At 33.8% G+C, this 18,956-nt stretch overlaps 1 protein-coding gene across 2 annotated transcripts in view; it reads left to right on the forward strand.

Moving 5' to 3' along the window:
* LOC138306080 (voltage-gated inwardly rectifying potassium channel KCNH7-like) overlaps positions 1–15,117 on the forward strand; it is a 235,316-nt gene extending 220,199 nt beyond the window's left edge. For both annotated transcript variants that reach the window (XM_069246434.1, XM_069246435.1), the window contains 8 exons: positions 1,483–1,682; positions 3,369–3,468; positions 3,874–4,026; positions 5,593–5,786; positions 9,473–9,584; positions 10,563–10,742; positions 10,898–11,204; positions 11,626–15,117. In XM_069246434.1, coding sequence (XP_069102535.1) covers positions 1,483–1,682; positions 3,369–3,468; positions 3,874–4,026; positions 5,593–5,786; positions 9,473–9,584; positions 10,563–10,742; positions 10,898–11,204; positions 11,626–11,836 — 1,457 coding nt within the window. In that variant the 3' untranslated portion in view covers positions 11,837–15,117. The remainder of the gene's footprint in view (positions 1–1,482; positions 1,683–3,368; positions 3,469–3,873; positions 4,027–5,592; positions 5,787–9,472; positions 9,585–10,562; positions 10,743–10,897; positions 11,205–11,625) is intronic.
* The last annotated feature ends 3,839 nt before the right edge of the window (positions 15,118–18,956 follow it).

An 18,956-nucleotide genomic window follows, 5' to 3' on the forward strand; every position in this document is an offset into this window, starting at 1 on the left:
AGAACATACAATTATACATTTTTCCTTACACAATATCATGACATCTAACCATTTTGATATTTTTTACAAAATAAAATCTTGGAAAGCATTTTCTCTACATGTACACCCTCATCTTTACCGGGCGACCCCATTGGAATAAGAAACTAAAATACACCTTTCATCATGTCATATATGGGATACAGAATATTGTATTTGTATCAGATAATTTCAAAATTCCTTTTTTGAGTTATATTTTCATTGGTGATCGGGTTTGATCCCTGGCATGAACATGAAAAGGTTAGGGATTACCTGCCCGATCACGTCAGTTTTCTCCCGGAACTCCGGTTTCCTCCCACATTAAGACCCCTCGCACGCTTTCATCCGGGTTATCGAGAGTGATTTGCATAAGTTCTATTACTTGTTAGTCGATGTAATATAAATGTGTCATAACTGAGTAAACAATTTGACTTGTCTTAATTTCTTTGTAATCTATAAACAACCATCAGGTGTGATGAAAAAAATGTCAAATTCGCACAAATGGACAGACACACATGGTGCTCGATCCTGTTGTAATCATGTTTGCAATGAAATACGTTTAAACTAACACTAACAAGCAAGTATGATGCCATATAAATGTTAGTTACAGCATAAAACTTAAACACAGTAAAATACTTGTTTTTGTTATAAATTATGTATGTTTTAGATGAAAACATAACCGCAGAGATCACTCCACAATTACTAATAACAGTGTTAATATGTGAAATGGAATTCTATAAACATGTATATTAAGGTTATGATTTCAAAATTAAAATTTATATAATTTTGATAAATTGTTCTTCATCAAATTCATATATCCAATGCATTACAGTGTAACACCATATTCAGTATGGTCATTCATGTTACCTGTCGCTCCATATTTGACGTACAGCGCCTCACAATATTCAGTTTATATTGATATTTGTTACACACGAGCTCTACCGAGAATCAGCGTATCAAGTAATGTCTATATTTTGTTCCTTCCTTTTTCATACACCCCACTTTTACTGAGAACTGCCACATGTGATGACGTTAATTTAACATGGATGTCACTTTTTTTTTATTTCATCTGGGTAAAAAAAAAATGTTTCCAAGCTATGTGACTCCGCTACGCGGATTCTCTCATAAGTTTGCAAACAATTTGTTTTTCATAACCCGATGGATTTTTTAAAAAAGTGACATCAATGCTTATAATTAATATAATAATCTATTGGAGGAAATAAAATACGTTTAAATACCTTTTTAGTGATGTATCAAAGGATTCTTTTTCCGAAACAATACGCAACGTCAATGTTTCTATTATGACGTCACCTTAACGGCGGGGTTTGACGCCATTCTCTGATTTTTTTTCTTTTTCATAGTGGTATGCAAAAAATGACCACCAGAAAACCGCATTTGGTGTGAACACAAAGAAAAATTAATTATTATGTAATATATTAAATAATGTTGATCTTTTTTCGTCTCCAGCTTTGCTGAGTGCCGCCATATTTGGAAACGTCTCCTCCATCATGTTACGGTTATACCAGGGTTCGGACGAATATCAGGAAAAGGTCGAAAGCATCAAAGAATTCATTAACTTCCACCAGCTTCCTAAAACCATGGCAGGTCGGCTCCAGGAATCCTTCCAACACACATGGGCTTACACCAACGGTATCGATATGAGTAATGTAAGTTAGAGTTTATGATGAGAGTTATCCCCCTTACCTGCCGAGTTAAAAACAATGTAACATTTGAAACAAAGACCACAATGGTCGAGTTATTTACGATTTCTAGACATAGCACCGAAAGCCCGCATATCATTGGGTACTGAGTTCAAGTCCCATGTGCAACGGTTGCCAGGAAGTGACCACTGAAAGGTGGGTTTTTTTCCGGCACTCCGACTTTTATACACAATCTAAACGTGGCATGCCTTAAATGATCAATCTTAAGTTTAAAAGCAATGGAAAACAAATCATCATTTCTTTTAATGTCTTTTTTCTATGACTTGGTTATTATACGAAACATAAGAATAAATATAGTAGAGTATCGCCGAGTAAATACCAAAATTTTAGTGATGATTACTTGCGGTCTTGCCCATTTTACCGTTTGTGATATAGATTATGGAGACCTAAGGATTGGTCGTAATTTAAAATAACCGTAAAAACGGCTCCAAATTTCAGTTTTATCTTCCGTCATAAGAAACACGTCCCCGCAGGCTACAGGGTGCGTCCGACGGAACAGGCGTGATGTATGAGTGTTTAGAGACGTCCTTCAGAAACTCTCTCCTTCAAAAACATTTTACCGATAATTCCATCTTTCATTTCCTTATGTCACGGAAATAATGATCAATGTGACAGTGAAGTTATATCGTCGTTTCTCGCGAGACTTGATAAATTCGCTAATCAGTAGTTTGAATGATAACCGGAAAGGAACGTTCTTACTTTTCCTTTCGTAAATTTTGATATACAAGTTCCCAAACAAATTAGTTAATGCTACCTTAACCGCGTAGATGTGCTCTCCCTAGACTCATAAACGGAAGTTTTAGCTTTTATTCAAGGTCAGATTCACTCAAACGCTTAATCACACACGAAAGGCAAACGTTTAGCTGAGACAGATAAATTTGAAATAAAATAGAAATTGCTATTTATTACTATCATCAAAGAAACAGGAAAATGAGATTTTGAATTGTTGTAAATTTATTAATTTCATGCATTCTATTTATCTCAAAAGCATTAACAAAGGATAATAGTCACGATGATTTTAAATAATTTAAAACCATTTATATACAAAAAGAGCCTCTGTCAGTTAATAGTCCTATATTCTTAGACCAAGTATATTGCATTTTTGATAGTGTTTGTGTTTGATTTAATTACAATACTATATAGGATGATTCTTCGTATAACATTTTCTTATTGCCACCTTCTTATAAGCTGCATACACATTGGTTAGGTGTTAAATATCTACACAAAATGACACATTTGACAATAACATTATGAAAATCAGTGAAAAATAAACTACGAACAAATTCTTGACTATCCCCAAAAGGTCAACTTGAAATGCATTTGCAAGCGTTCATTTTCGAGATGTTTTGGACTTCGCGATGTATGCTCCGATATGTCCTCGCGGAGAAATGTTCGCGCTAGAACGTTCTTTAATTAGCACAATATTCCTCCACCTGGCTTACATTTCCGAGTTTACAGTAATAGAATTACTTTACATAAGTCTACTACCTTTCATATTTTAGACTCCATTACAAATTGATATCATCAGTTTCCTCAACAACCCACATTTAATAACATGTTGTTTTCCTTAGGCGTTGAAGAACTTCCCCGACTTTTTATAACCCACATTTATAAACATGCCGTTTTCCCCAGGTGCTGAAGAACTTCCCCGACTGTCTACAGTCCGACATATGTCTACATCTTAACAGAAACCTCCTAAACAACTGTCCGGCGTTCAAGGGAGCTAACCCAGGTATTTTATTTAAACCATGAAACGCCAACTTCGTCTCAAGGGCTATACTGCAAACTTATCTGTTTTTGCGAGCGATTTATTTTCCGTGAATTTTGCTATCGATTAGAAATGATCAAAACTCAATCGCCACAAACATCTTTGAAACACAGGTACAGTAGTACATTTGAATCTTAATAAAAAAAATAAACTGACCTGGAAAATTAATGAGAATGACAACTGATTATTTTTTTTTAATCTGTAGGTTTATATTCTGTATGAAGACAACCTGCTAATAAGACGATATTCTTAGTGTCACGAATATCTTTGTCCATTCGGTGGTCTTAATATACAGGTTTGACTGTATATGTGATCGTCAGACATATTACAGGTATCTCGTCACATGTTTTATTTTCATTCTATTTTTAGGCTGCCTACGTGCCTTATCCATGAAGTTTAAAACAACGCATGCGCCGCCTGGGGATACCCTGATACATCCGGGTGATATTCTGACAGCCATCTATTTTATAGCACGTGGTTCCATAGAGATATTAAAGGAAAACACCGTTATGGCCATATTAGGTATGCATCATTCACCATCTGATTAAAATACAGATCCCTATCATCACTACGTTTGATAAGATGATCTGACAACAGGTCCTCGTGACCTTTGGAAATGGCCAATCTAATCGCTACCTGCAGAATCTTGAAAATGAACTTCAGTGCACGGAAAAGTTTGAAAAATCTGGCAGAATTATTTTCGTGTACGTTGTCATCTAGACCAAATAGCACAACAAAGCTAATTCTATATGTATATTGGGGCGAAATAACGTTTTCAATTGATGGTAGCTATGTGTCAAATGCATGTGATATGAAATACAGGTGGTATAAAGGTCGTCCGAACATGACCCCTTATGGGATGTTGTCAGATCCTCTATTGAACGTAGTGGTTATAAAGATCTGTATTTTAATCGGATTGGCATCTTTCATTATATGCATGTAAGATAACATAATAACTCAATGTACACCGAATCTACAGGATATTGCTAATGTGACGTCACGTTAACATCTAACGTCCAAATGTCGATCGCGAATTCCATAGGGCGGTGTCCTGAGACCTTAACCTTTAATAAGCATGTACATTTTATATGAAATGATGTTATTTTCAGTTTTTAATTAACGTCTTATATAATATTTAGGAAATATATGGAGATCGATTCGGTCAATGGTATCCAGTGTTATCCATCCTGGTATAATCTAAATATAAATTATCTCGACATTGCGCTTTCAGTCATTGTGCAATTGTTCAGAGTGGTATAACACCATATTGACCTTAGAATCCAAATTTTGTATACGGCATCATTTTGATAAATTATCATTTTGGTAAGTTTGCGACATCACCGATGATCCTAAACATACATGTAGAAGCAGATAATTCCCTATGTCCATGCCAGCCACTTTAAATCACACACAGACATTCCAAACACGGATGTACAATATTCTACAATATTTACAGTTTGCACTGACATGGACTCAATAACCATGCTTTCTAGTATTATCATTATAAGTGTATAATGATAGTTCAACACGTGCGGTGATTCTATTGTTACGGGAATAGTCGCTGACGTAGCAACGTGGGGTCATGACCCCATGTTTGGTTGGAACATATGAATGACTCGACTCGATTCCAATCAGCTGTTCAATCGAAGTCGTTGACGATGACGAGAGAGAAAAAAATATGGGTATTTTAATGAAAAATATGCAACTGTTGCGAGAATAAATAATATCCATTTACGTTAAAAACTGTAAATATAAGGAATATATTTATATTTTGTTGAGGTTATGAGGATATAATGATAATTGAGCACGTGTAAATTATGTAACCCTGGCTTCTTCGCCGGGGTTACATAACTTACACGTGCTCCATTATCATTATACCCCCATAACCTCAACAAAATATAAATTTATTCCTTAAATATATTTTTCGTCTCATGAATTAATATCTTTGTCGGATACAAGACAGTATCGCTTATTCTGTTATGCAATGCGCCGTGTATTTGAATATATTATTAAAGCAAAAGAAATTAAGATAAAACTTTAAAATTCCTGCCCAGTGTAAGATGGATCTATTTTGGATATATTTTCCAGGAAAGGACGATATATTTGGAGCCGACATGAAGGATACGGCTACCCCTGGAAAGTCTCTGTACTTTGTGAGGGCCCTCTCCTACTGTGATATCAATAAGATTGAGATGGAAGACCTCAAAGTGGTCCTACAGACCTACACAGACTTCACCAAGGAGTTCATGGAGAAGTTCCAGGTTACGTTTGATGTTAAAAAGGTAGGAGCCCTAGTCAGCTCATATATTCCAAATTCAAATTCAAATTAATGCGTAAAAGGTGATTAATAACAGTTAAAATACAATTTTTCAAATCGATGTAACTTAATTTACTTTAAAGCGTACCTGGCACAATTTCTAACATTTCTAAAGAACTATATTCCTTACCTATGCCAACTCCAGAGAAGATGTATTCACAGGGTTTAAAGAGAAATGAGAACTTCACTAATCACGGGATCGAGCTTATCACCATTTGAACATCCTTTATATTAAAAAGCCATACTCTAATTGCCAGACTGATAAAATAGTCAATTCAGATCGGTAAAGGCACCACAAAATATATACGGATGATGTCAAAGTGCAACGAAATGTTTAACCTTTTTTCATAGCATGGGAATCATACTAGCTTTAAGGATAAATTTTTTAGATGTGTTAAATAAATGGTAATTGCAAGTTTGTGTTCAAGTTTGTATCATTGAATCCTATATTCGACACGTGACAGCGTGGATTCAGAACCTCGGGTACATTTGTATTTGTTTCTCTCTCTTTCCCTTTTCGATGGATATGTCACCTGTAGTTACGTTTAACATAAATAAGTGTTTTAATGTCATCCGTTTCAAGAAAGTGAATTTGAATAATAAGTCTAGTCTAATATCTGTCGGTTTATCATTGACCTTATCCAAGTAAGTTATTAGTATGAAATCTGTAATAAGTAAAATGCATCATGGGTAATAATATCACGGTTGACGTCGTCATGTTTTTGTCTGGTATTGGTTGTCCAGTCCCAAAATAAACAACATAGAGTGCATGGAGTACAGAAATCGCAAGCCTAGAGTGGCTGGTCAATAGCTCTCCTCCTTAATAAAAACCCAGATCAAATGACCGCAAGGGTCATTCCTGATGCAAGCAAATCTCGTTATGAATCAGTAGAACTTCTACAAAAGAGGAGGCATACTTTGATTTGATGAAAGGGCGCTCTCTCCACGACCTAGGCTTGAAAGTTGATTAGCTGACATCCGCGAATTGTATGCGAAATATGCTTCCACGGGCGTTATTAAGTTTCGCAGTTTTTGATTGGTCAATCTCCACGGACAATCCAATCAGACTGTCCCTAATAGACTTTAAAAGTCGTGAGTTATAGGATTAATGTCCACAAAAGTTACAGAAAATTAGTTGTTTTGCTTAAGCAAACATCCTTACGAGCTTTAGGCAAAGTTACAGGTTTAGAGTGGCATGATGGGAAATTCAGTTACGAGTGATGCCCGGATGTGTCTTTGTAAATAGACATATGTCGACATTGTAGCTTAACGACATCACCCACAAACTAGATTCACGTAATCGATGTGTACATTTCATCGCCGCAGATTCGGATTACAATTATACGGAATTTTGTTCGCTCGTTTTATAGACATAGTTTCGAATTGACTTTAACAGCATTTTCTCTGTGGTATTTGATAAATAAACAAGTATAGGTTGAAAGTAAATTGATCTTGATAGAAATCGAAATGAAATCGCGACAAGAGTGAAACAGACGTCACGGCAAATTATGTGTCCGGTATCAATGCAAACATTGAAATGGAACAATTGTCACAGACGATATGCATGGAAATTACCTTAAATCTCCGAATTCCAGACTTGGAGAAAATCAAATCAACAACTGTCACATGCAGGCTTTATATTGGGTATCCTGTTAGCGTGCCAATGTCATCCACCAAATAGTCACATTAATTATATAGTCTTCTGTGAGATATGGAGAAAACTGTCTGTAATGATGTAACGCACATAAAATAAATATAAAGCAAAATAAATTAGTTCTGTAATCATTTAAATAATTAATTAACTCAGAACATATTGGCAATTTCTGTATTTGAAATATGTGTATTTATAAAAGTGTACAGAAATTTTGATTATTAATTACAGTTATCTGAATACGTGCTAGCGGGCTGTCACGATGAGTATATGACATCTGTATCATTTAAGGATATGAGGAGATAGTAATGAAGGAACAATAATTAACAAGATAATGAATTAACATCAATTTACGATTCTAGTCGCAGTGTATCCAAAACGTTATAAATAAAAGAAAAAAATGATATTAAATAGAAAAATGAAAAGCAACGTGTTTCATGAAAAAATAAAAAGTAAAAGTAGAAAACAAAATTCGGCATATCAGTCGTCATTATCACTGTAGCGTAACATTTTGTGATCAGGATAACTCATTTAACTATGTCTATTGTATTTGACGGGAACAAATACCTCGATAGACGCATCGATTGTGAACTGCACACATCAAATCGTAATGTGATCACCGGCTTCTTCCAAACAATTTAACCAAATTTTATTTCACCAAAAAATGAGAAGTAAAATAGAAGACGGGCACCTTGCCAATTGAGAATATTTGATTGATTTTTTTTTAAATTAAGATGCGCGAGGATTTGCGTGTGTAACGGACATATGTACTGAAATGAAATCGAATGTTAATTAAATCAAAAACTTGAAGTTATTTAAATGTCTTTTTTGAATTTGTTTAACGTAATAAAAGACACTTTCAGGAACAACACGTTTTCTAATGTTGATGTTGTTTTCTTGCCGTCGTTTGATAATTCATATCGATATCCGAAACATAATTTGTGTGAGTTGAATGTATTTCATTAATATTGAATTATAACGAAATACCACAGACGTTAGCGGTGTCCCTATACTGCCGTTCTACTGCTATAAATGTACCTTAAGATTATGTGATGCCTTCTGAACTTCCTTCTTCCATATTTTCGACTTCCATAGAAGACAGCCATGCAAACAAAAGCAATGGGACAGACGTACTTTACTTTATTGTCTGCTTTCACACATGTTAATTCTACCTTCTTAGTCGGAAGTCTACCGATTATATGACTAATTCCGCCTGTAATGTCAACATCTATCATATTCCACCAGATCTTCCGATTTTTGTTCAAATTTGTTTGGCATATTTTGTATTTTTAAACAGCAATTTTTTCTTCTCAAACTTACATTTTATAGTTCAGATCGTTTATGCACGGCAATGTTATGTTTTAGAGACTTTTGCGTGGTTGTGCTGTGTCGTTGTGAAATGCCGAATTGGCATTGTAAATCATACTGTAGTGCCATTCACTAGCAAACAAGTCGTCCCACTATATTTACATAAAACGCGTAGCAGAGGCAGCTACTCAATTTGAGATATTTTGTTGTATTTATGCACACATAGAATTAAAAACAAAATTTTTAATTGAATTCTGTTTTGTAATTTTATAAAAAATAATAACATCTTGTATAAGATTAATGTTTATTAAAAATTAGCCGTTTTATACTTGTGTATATAAATGTAATACAATTAGAAGTCATGCAGCGATGACGAAAAAAAATAATGAATGGTCACTTCAAAGATTGGACTCCTTGTCCATTAAACTACAAATGGAAACCTAAATATCCATTGAAATAACAATTGATCGTATCTTTTTTTCTGTTTAAGAAAATTAAAAACATTAGGAAATATTATCCTTATGGTGGGATTCATCAGAATTTCGCCACGCAGTAACACATGTTAACAAGCTTGCACCTCTCCGTCAGCATGTCACTAAAACAAAGGATATCAAAATTCCACCCAGTAATTTATGTCGATATGCTCAAGAGAACATACTATAATTGTTTTTGCTCTCTTTGTTTCATTTCAGGGAACATTACTTCAGCTGAAGAGCAAACCAAAGATGGAGGACGAGACTCTGAGATTTATACGCCAAAAGAGACCGAGGTTACAGTGCAAACGGCGCCGGATGGATGGACATGGTAAACCATGATAGCATTACTCTACACAGTTATATCTCAACAAAATATCGATATTTAAAGGCCTTTTCATTTTCACAATATGTAAGGATAGTAAACAATGTGTGATATAAAGTGATAATGAAGTAGAACCATACATAAATATGTGTTCAGAGAGGTTTACATTGAATTTTGAACTTTTATTTCGAAGACAACTTTTACAATTTTATCCACTTATGCATCATTGATACTCTATGCCATTGAAAAACTGAAGGCAACATAAGACATGGTAATTTCAGTCGAATCTGGTCCTTTGATGTACATCAAAATAATTGTCTAACGGTACACTGTGGTTGACGACTGTGTTGCTTTGAAGTTGACATCACGGTCTCTGTAATCTTCAAAGGACGTCTCTGCAGGCCTGTGATTGGTCAGTCATTTGGTCGTGCTAGTCATCGACACGTCGAGTAGAAAATATCTGCTAGATGTGTAACAGTATCATCACCTGTACAGATATAAAGTGAACACTAACGCGGATACGAATAGTATTTGTATTGATAACATAAACAAAACACATCAAACAAAGATACGTTATAATGTACTTTTATATTGAAGAATGTGTCACTTGTATTGGTCTACAACAATTAGCCAGTATAAGTATTGAAGCATTCCAGTGAAAATGATGGTATTTAAGCGATCGTTTTAAATTAATCACCAGACGCGTTTAGTTTCCGGTGACGACACGGTCCCGATTATTCCGGAAATTCATCGCACTTTCCGGAAGGTGGTGAAATTACTGCGCGAAAACAGTCCAAAATACATTAATAGAAACGTATAGATTTGTATTCATTAGCAGAACTTCCCTACATCCGGTATAGACAGCGATAATAGTTGACCGGAAATTCACCATAAAAATTCGGAAGCTATGCGAAAAGAATGGAAATTCCACAGATTGTCTATATATTTTATAAAGCACCTCAAATATATGATTGATTTTAACAGGGCGATCCAGTTTCCGGAGGAGACACGGAGATAGAAAAATCGGAACTCTGGCAGATAATTCCGGAAGTGACGATGAAAGGCCAGGGATTGTAGAAATGTCGGCAGAGGGTGCGATGGATGAGGAAGTCGATCCAACTTCACAGGACGAAACAAGGAAAAACTCCATGGGTTCGATTGCAGGTAGTGAAAACTTGTGTTGAGTAATTTACAATTAACTATCCAATGTGACGCCTGTTTTGAAAATCACTCATCAGGATGTGAATGTTTCAGATAATTGTTTTTCATGCCGAATATCATGAGTAAATTATTTCTGTATCAACGTCTTCCCTTTTCAGTAATGACGAATTTCTTCAATGCGGTAGCATCTAAAGCTAGAAAAGAGAGAGGTTCAAAACGATCGATTTTACAACGACCGCACGGTTACGCTCCAAAATATGATGTCACATCGAACGGGCTTGCGTCACAGCACCAGGGTCTATCACCTATCGAATCTAGTGTGACGTCATACACTCCAAAGTCACTGTCCAGTTCCGGACCACAGTGGCGTTTTTCTAACATCGAGTTTGAGATCCAGCAACATCCCGATAAAGGCAACTTACAGAGTCTGAATGATATCGACAATCGACTGGAGGGACTGCACGAGTGAGTAGTTAACGTATTTCACACAAGAGTAAGAAATACCTATAATACATATAACAGAACGCAGACTTCCATATTATTTTAATTTATCTTAGCGCACTTATTGGATGAATGCATATGGTCCTTTGTGTCTAACAATGGCCTCTGTGTGTCACCCATACAAAGTGTTTACTTTACATAATCTCAATTAAACATAAAACAATGAATAATTGATCTCCATAATGAAGAAATATTAACAAAAGGATTGCACAAAGAATATGGATTTACCTCAATAATAAATTTAAATCAAGAGAATTGTATACAAATATATTATGTATCTTTAACCTTTTCGTTAAGGTGAAATTACTTTTTCTAGTTCAATTATAGCAATTGTCCCGTTTCTTTCTCTATGATTTATGATATTTTTGTCTTTTCTGTATTACAGACGGATGAACAACTTTGAAAACGAATTATTCAATACAGTAGACGCCATTTTAGATATACTTGGACACAAGCCAAGTTGTACACGTGACACAGTTGACCAATCAACGTCCAGTTCGACACAGATAAAAACAATAGACCGCCCTCCGCGCCCTAAGGGTGCCAGACTGATTAAGAATGCTACAGAATTACAGCGAGTGATAGAAAATATGTGATAAATAAAACAATTGCGTTACAACATCGGGAGTATTCTTTTACTGAGATCCTCATTTACTTGTGTATTGAATGATGATGTGGTTATGTTTGATTGACAATAATGTCGGACCTGCTGGTGGAACTGTTATTTGGGTTAAATGCTTTAACGTGGGATGATGGTAAGGATTTTCTATAATCCTTCATTTTATTATTGCTTTTAAGTTACATTTAAAGAGTAAAGCAAATCCAGACATTTTATTATCCACAGAAGAACACTACGTAAAACGGTATTATTTTTGTTCATATTTATGCCTCATCAGGAACTACATCTCGGTCTAAAACGAAATAAAGAATCAAGAAAACAACACAGAAATTACACATGTTTTAAATATCACAATAAACTATGTTTTAATTTCTTTTTTTTATTTTCAAAATAATCAATTTAAATAGAAAAATGTACAGATAATTCCAGAACATACGTTACAAAGTATATTCGTGAAATGTACATAACCTATACAAGAACTTCAGATGTGATGTGAATTATAGTTTGTGGTGTTTGTGTCCGTTAATGCGTTTTGTTACGTGTTTAACGGTATACGGTAAACAGCAATAATCTATTTAGCCTATAAGATGTATTAGTCCAGTAGCTCACTTCCCAATATTGATGACGGTATACATATTTCAACCTCGTATGTAAACATATTCATATGTGTGGCAGAGCTAGAGACCTCTTTGGTGTTGATGTTACCTTATACATTTTTAAGAGATTTAAAAATTACTGAAAGCAAACCGATGTTTATATTCTTAATCTTTGTCATCATGTTGAGGCAGTGTGAGGTAAATGATATTTTATAAGGAATATCTGTACAATATATATACTTTCAATTTTTAAATAATGATGAAAACGTTTTGCATTTTGATGGAAACCATTCGCTCAATTGATTCATTCTTTCTGCTTTAACTGAATGAAATGGAAGTATCATACTTACCATATTCCGAACGGCCATATTTCGAAGATTAATGCGTTTCCATCAACTATGGAATTTCATTACGAAACTTCATGGACGGTTATAACCAGTTGCATGGTTTTTGATATTAACACTAAAACATTGGATGAAAACCAGTCACCTTCACAGCTGAACACGTGTTGTTTATAAGCGATGTCACATGCCGTCATCATTATTTGTGTAGTGTCTGTATAATAATATTATATAATTGAATGACATCATGGTTATATGTGTAGTATTTGTCTGTGATATATATAGCAAGGTGTCTCCTGGCCTAAATCGTGTTGATGACGTTATACATATATGTATTTATAGTAACCATTATTATATGTCAAATCATTTACATGTTAATTAATTTAACGGTGTACTGGTTGAACCTGAATTATTGATGTAATTTATTACGGTGATATATGATTGTTGTTTTCGTTAAGTTTATTTTAATGGATTTTTATGATATTTTGTTTTGAAGTTTTATACGTCCTTGATCTCCGGTTGTGTAGCTATATCCTATACATATAGTTTGTCATCTCCTCTGTTCAAGGTTACTAATGATTTCATATTCAATTTCAATAAAACACGTCAATAGTTAAAGTTACAACGGAATATTTTTATCACGTTATCGAAAGCAAAATTATAGTATGAGATAACCACGTGTGAACGGTTACCGTAAACCAATTTTCTGTAGTGGGTGATTAACTTTCGCGAAGTTGGATGTGAAAGTAAATTACAAGATATATCTAGCTCGCAAGACATTATATCTAGTTCGTAAAGTATCGCATTTGCCCTACAACAGTACAAATCATATACTTACTGGATATAAAGGATGAATGGAAAGAGAAATTCAAAGCATTTGTTTCGCTTCACAAAAAAACCTTTTTATTTACAAAAAGGATCACATTTTTATTTTGCTACGTAGGGATTGTCATCCCTCAATAATAGACCAATAACTGTTCACAGAGTTCAATACCGTCGATCTGTGGTGCAATGGTATTCTTTAATACAATGATTATAGATAAAATAAATTACTCATTTATGTGTATTTAAATGAAAACAGGCAACTCGAAATAATACACAAGCCCTGTCTTCTTAATGATAATTGATGTTGTTTTGTTTCATTAAATAAAATGGTACTATTTTTTTTTTCAAATAAGATATTAGATATCGTTAACTGTAAAAATATTATTTATTATTTGTCAATTAAATGTATTCAATCCATTCATGAAACAATGCATTTTGGGGACTTTCGTTCTATTCCTTAAATACCAAATGGCGATTTCCAAAGTAGGTTTAAAGATGCTCCACCGCCGATAGAGCATAAATGATATTCATTATTTGAACAATAATCGGTGTTTAATTGTGTATATATATGTCTAATTAACACAAAAATTAATATAAAATCATTCGTTTTGCCTTTGGTGCATGCGCAATCAGTATTTCATTCCATATATGATATAGTGCCACGGAATTTTTAGGGATGCAATTAATTATTTTTCATATTTTTAACTTTAAGTAAAATTGGAAGCTCAAACTTTCCAATGTTGGTAATGGTGTAAAATAAGTAACTTTTGTGACTGAAGAAAAATACTAAATCGTCTTCTCCTGTTTTTGATAGTGAAAAAATACCATTTGTCGGCGATGGAGCATCTTTCAGCCGAAAACCAAAGATTTTATTTTAGCGATATCTTACAGCTCGTAAAGGACGGAAAACTAAATTTGTTAATAAAAAATAATAATGAATTAATTAATAAATAAATTAAAAAAAGTTGTTTCACACGATATTTTTTATATATTTGGATTTCTCATTCAGTCATCATTATTATATATCAATGTACAATCCACAATTTGCTTCTAAAATAGCTGATCCTGATTTTTCTAATCGATGGCTTTCTTTTGTTGTGATATATATATAGGCTAGCTTATACATTATTTATACTTATTATATTTTCATTGTTATTGTTTTATTTCAATATCCAAAGTCAAGTTACTGTGATCAAACCAAGTATATTTATTTAATCCTTATGTTAATGTTCTATTTTGTGTGAGATCTGTGTGACAATCACGCTTGTTTTAAACCAGTATTTTCAGACATCGATTAAACACCTGTTTGCCCTGTGACCAGTGGTATGAAAATAGTAAACCATATATGTCTCGATAGATTTCCTATGGAAATGAAATGTATGTGTTCATTATAACCACCGCATAAAATCGGTGTCATCTCTCGTACTTTCTCAGTCATATGTTCATTAAACAGCTAATGCCACGATTTAATAACTCGTGAAATACATACTTTATATCATGTATACTTTATATCATGTAAGCGACCAAATATTGAAAACATACTTATTTGGCCCATCCAATCAAATTTTACAGCATTGGTTTTGAACCAGTTAATGGGATATATGAATACCGATAAGATTGTACGTTTAATGTGAACATTTAATAAAATGTGTCTTTGTCGAATGACAGTAACGATACATACATATTTCCATATTGTTTCCGTAAAAAACAACGCGGCATGATACCATATATGATGTCTTTATTTCATTTCTGAAAGGACCAAAGAATGAAACTATTGTTTTAGTTGTTTTTGATGTAGATAAACATTATCTGGCGGTTCATCATTATTTTGTATCATGTTTTTGTAAATAACCGTATATTCCACATTTCTACCACCGTCCATTCTCATTTTGTAGATATGTGTTATGTTATACGTGTTGAATACATGTTTAAATGTCTGTTTTTGTTATTGTAAGAAAAGGAAACATGTTTACATAATACATGAAATACGATTATTCATGTTAGATGTATGTTACTATATATAGATTTTTTGTAGAAGCGAGATACATGTATGTGGTAATAGATAAATAGAAATGTCGGACATCTAGATCGACGATAAACGACAGAATCAGCTAACAAATGTTACGATTTTAACATTTGATGTTATAGCTTTCAGAGTCAGTACCATACTTTTATATGGTGCGTTTGTGTACGTACAATATAGTTGTGTCGAGTAAAGTGATACGGTACTGATAGAAGTTATCCTTGATAGATCGGATATTTCCGTAACAGATCGGATAATTCTGTCGCATAGCAACAATGAAATATGAACATAAGACTGCATTTTGTTATGGTAACCGATGTCTGCTGATTTGACAATTGTGTGAGAACCAATGAAGCTGAATTAGTAAAAACATCGAATAGTGGGTCAACAAATGAGGAAATATTAAAATATTAAAAAAATCAAAATGTCTGTGTTTGGTTTTGTATCTTTTACAGTACACAGAACAATGCAGATAAATGAGGCACATTGGAACCCGATTTGTATAACAAAAAAGGAATATTATCATTAGGCTATTAATTAAAATATATGCGAATGATAATATTTCCACGTGCTAACAACATACCATTTAAAATATTTAATACTTCAACATTGCATTCTAGCTGACGTTTACACATGTACATATTATGTACAAGAGTTTCATGTCTAACTCGTGCTATCTGTAGATTTGAAAAGTGACAAGGACCTACATATCAGCGATGAAACCTAACAGATAATTGTGACTTTCCTTTATCTGGCCTTCAAGAAGGCGGGGTAGGTCGGAGACAAACGATAGTTTAAGGATCATTCGGCTAAGTAACCTTACAAATTGATTTTAAAATCAGCGTATATTTTTTCTGTGATGACTTGACAGAAGGAATATGAATACCGGTATACACATTCTTTGATGTATTCAAAATGTAAATGAAAATTTTACAAAACATGAGATTTGGCTAATGAGCTATAATATTTAATTATAGTCTAAAATGAATAGAAAATTTCCACTTGGAGCCTATTAATGCAGTAACTGTTTTATGTTCATGATTCTGTTAATTTCATAAAATGGAAAGACACGTAAAGAGCGATACCAGACTAATGAAGATACATGCGGGCCTCGCCAGCCATGATTGAGGCCTGACTGGATTTGAGGGCCAAACACGACTCGGCAAATGTAAAATGATTACCAAAAGCATATTGAGCGAAATCAAATTAATTGAGACCCGGAATCAAATTATCGCGTGCGTGACGTACATGGAACGCTATGCCAACGGCAAAGCTAGCACCTCATTTTCGCATTTTGTGAAAATAACCCATAGGAAAAGCTAATCATTTATTTTCGAATTTTCGGAATTTATCTGAAAGTAATCAACGATAATTACGTGATCAACATTTCTGGTTTCTAATTTAGGAAAGGACTAATTCATTGCTAACTATTTCTATGGTAGTGGTCTGAAGGTATTTGGGAGAAATGATAGTTTTGACAGTGATTAGAGAAATATGATTCATTACAGAAATATTTATATTGGTTTGGCAATATTGGGTAAAATTGGTCACTTCGTTATGATTGTATTTGATTTCGTATTATAAAAATATGGAGCATAGAAGCTGGTCTCATGTATTCTCATATATTCCACCGCTAGAAATCATGTTTGTTTGTACCCAAACAAAATAACCAAATGTGTAACTGGTTTTGTATCGCGTTGACAAGATCTTGCTACCGAGTCACTGAAGTCACATAACAATTCTGTATCGCCTAGATAAGACATTCGTTCATTCAAAGTCTTCTTTTATTGTCGTTATAACTTGTTTGTGTATTTTTGAAGGTTATGGGCTTTTCGTGTCTGTTCCAAGGCTATGTACACCATACTTGTATGCTATGAAAATATTCTACTAAAACTTAACTCTCAACATAAAGTGTTTTTTTTTAAGATTTTTTAAAACACATACATGATCTTTAGACATAACATCAACAATCACACACATGCTGACGTTTTCAAATTATAATTTCCCAGTTATCTTTTCATACAATCTTTCTTGCTGAATGATAACAAAGATACTCACTTTCAAATAAATAAAGGGATGAAAACAGCGAGATACTGTGAGGTAGGGGTTGGGAGTAAGGGATGAAAACAGAGAGATACAGTGAGGTTTGGGTGGGGGAAAAGGGATGACGGTAGTAGGGTTTCATGTTTTCAGTATAATATATTGGGTGAGCAGTGCTGGTTGGTGGTATGTTTCATTAAGATAACACTATAAAATGAACGGATGAAGTTTTCATTGATATAAAGCGATAAACACAAACAAACCAGTCTTGCAAAATATAAAAGAAAACACCACACGTAAAACATAGCATGCCTTTTCACACATAACACATCGATATAATCTGACAGGATGGGGTGTGTTGTTTGCTTTGTTTTGGGGTATGCTGCAGTGAAATAGCACTATTTACCGGGTAATGGTTCCGACACAAATATACCACAGCCTCCCTAAACATAAACACATTTACACATGTCGCACATCGCATACAGGGGGTCCGTTCTTAAATGAACTACCAACTAGAAAAATATTTTAATATGATGTTCCTACAGCTAAAGAATTTACAAATAAAAATTTCTTCTCAAATGGACATAGATATGTGCACTGTACATGCATTTCTGACAGCTAGCAGTTTCATGTCCCTTTAATATTTGTTAGACATACAAGATTCATCTTTGTTGGAGAGGGGTAAGCATTAAAAATGAAGGAACTATAAGCAAACGAAGCCGTAAAGAACATACGGTTAGGTATAATATAATTATATTGTATAGCGGTTACAGGGAGCTAACTCCTCTACATATTCAGGCCTAGCATAAGGAATTGTCGCATCACAGAGCGAGAATTAATTGTGATCCTAAAGCGGAGAAAAATGTTTAATACAATTAATCAGTTTTAAAATTTTAGCATACAAGTGTAATTTCTAAACGTTTGATACTATAAAGGTCTAAAACATAACTATTTACACACAATTTGGGATTACACACAATTGTGTAGCCTAGCAGTTTAGCAATACATTATGGAATAAGTTTTGTTAGCACAAGTGTTATTAGTGAAGATTGATACATTTTCATTTAAAGTAAATCAATCTGATTAAAATACAGATCCTTTTAATAACTCTGTTCATCAAACTGGGTGATAATAATGGTCTGTATTGTAATCAGATTGAAGTTCAATTGTATTTGATGATCTTGGAAATGGAGATTTTTGAACTATTGTTTTGTATTTTGTAATTATGATAATTTGGCAAATTATATAACGATCTATGTTTTGATTATGTGG

Source organism: Argopecten irradians, chromosome 13 (assembly GCF_041381155.1).
Source record: "Argopecten irradians isolate NY chromosome 13, Ai_NY, whole genome shotgun sequence".
Classification (NCBI taxonomy): Eukaryota; Metazoa; Mollusca; class Bivalvia; order Pectinida; family Pectinidae; genus Argopecten; species Argopecten irradians.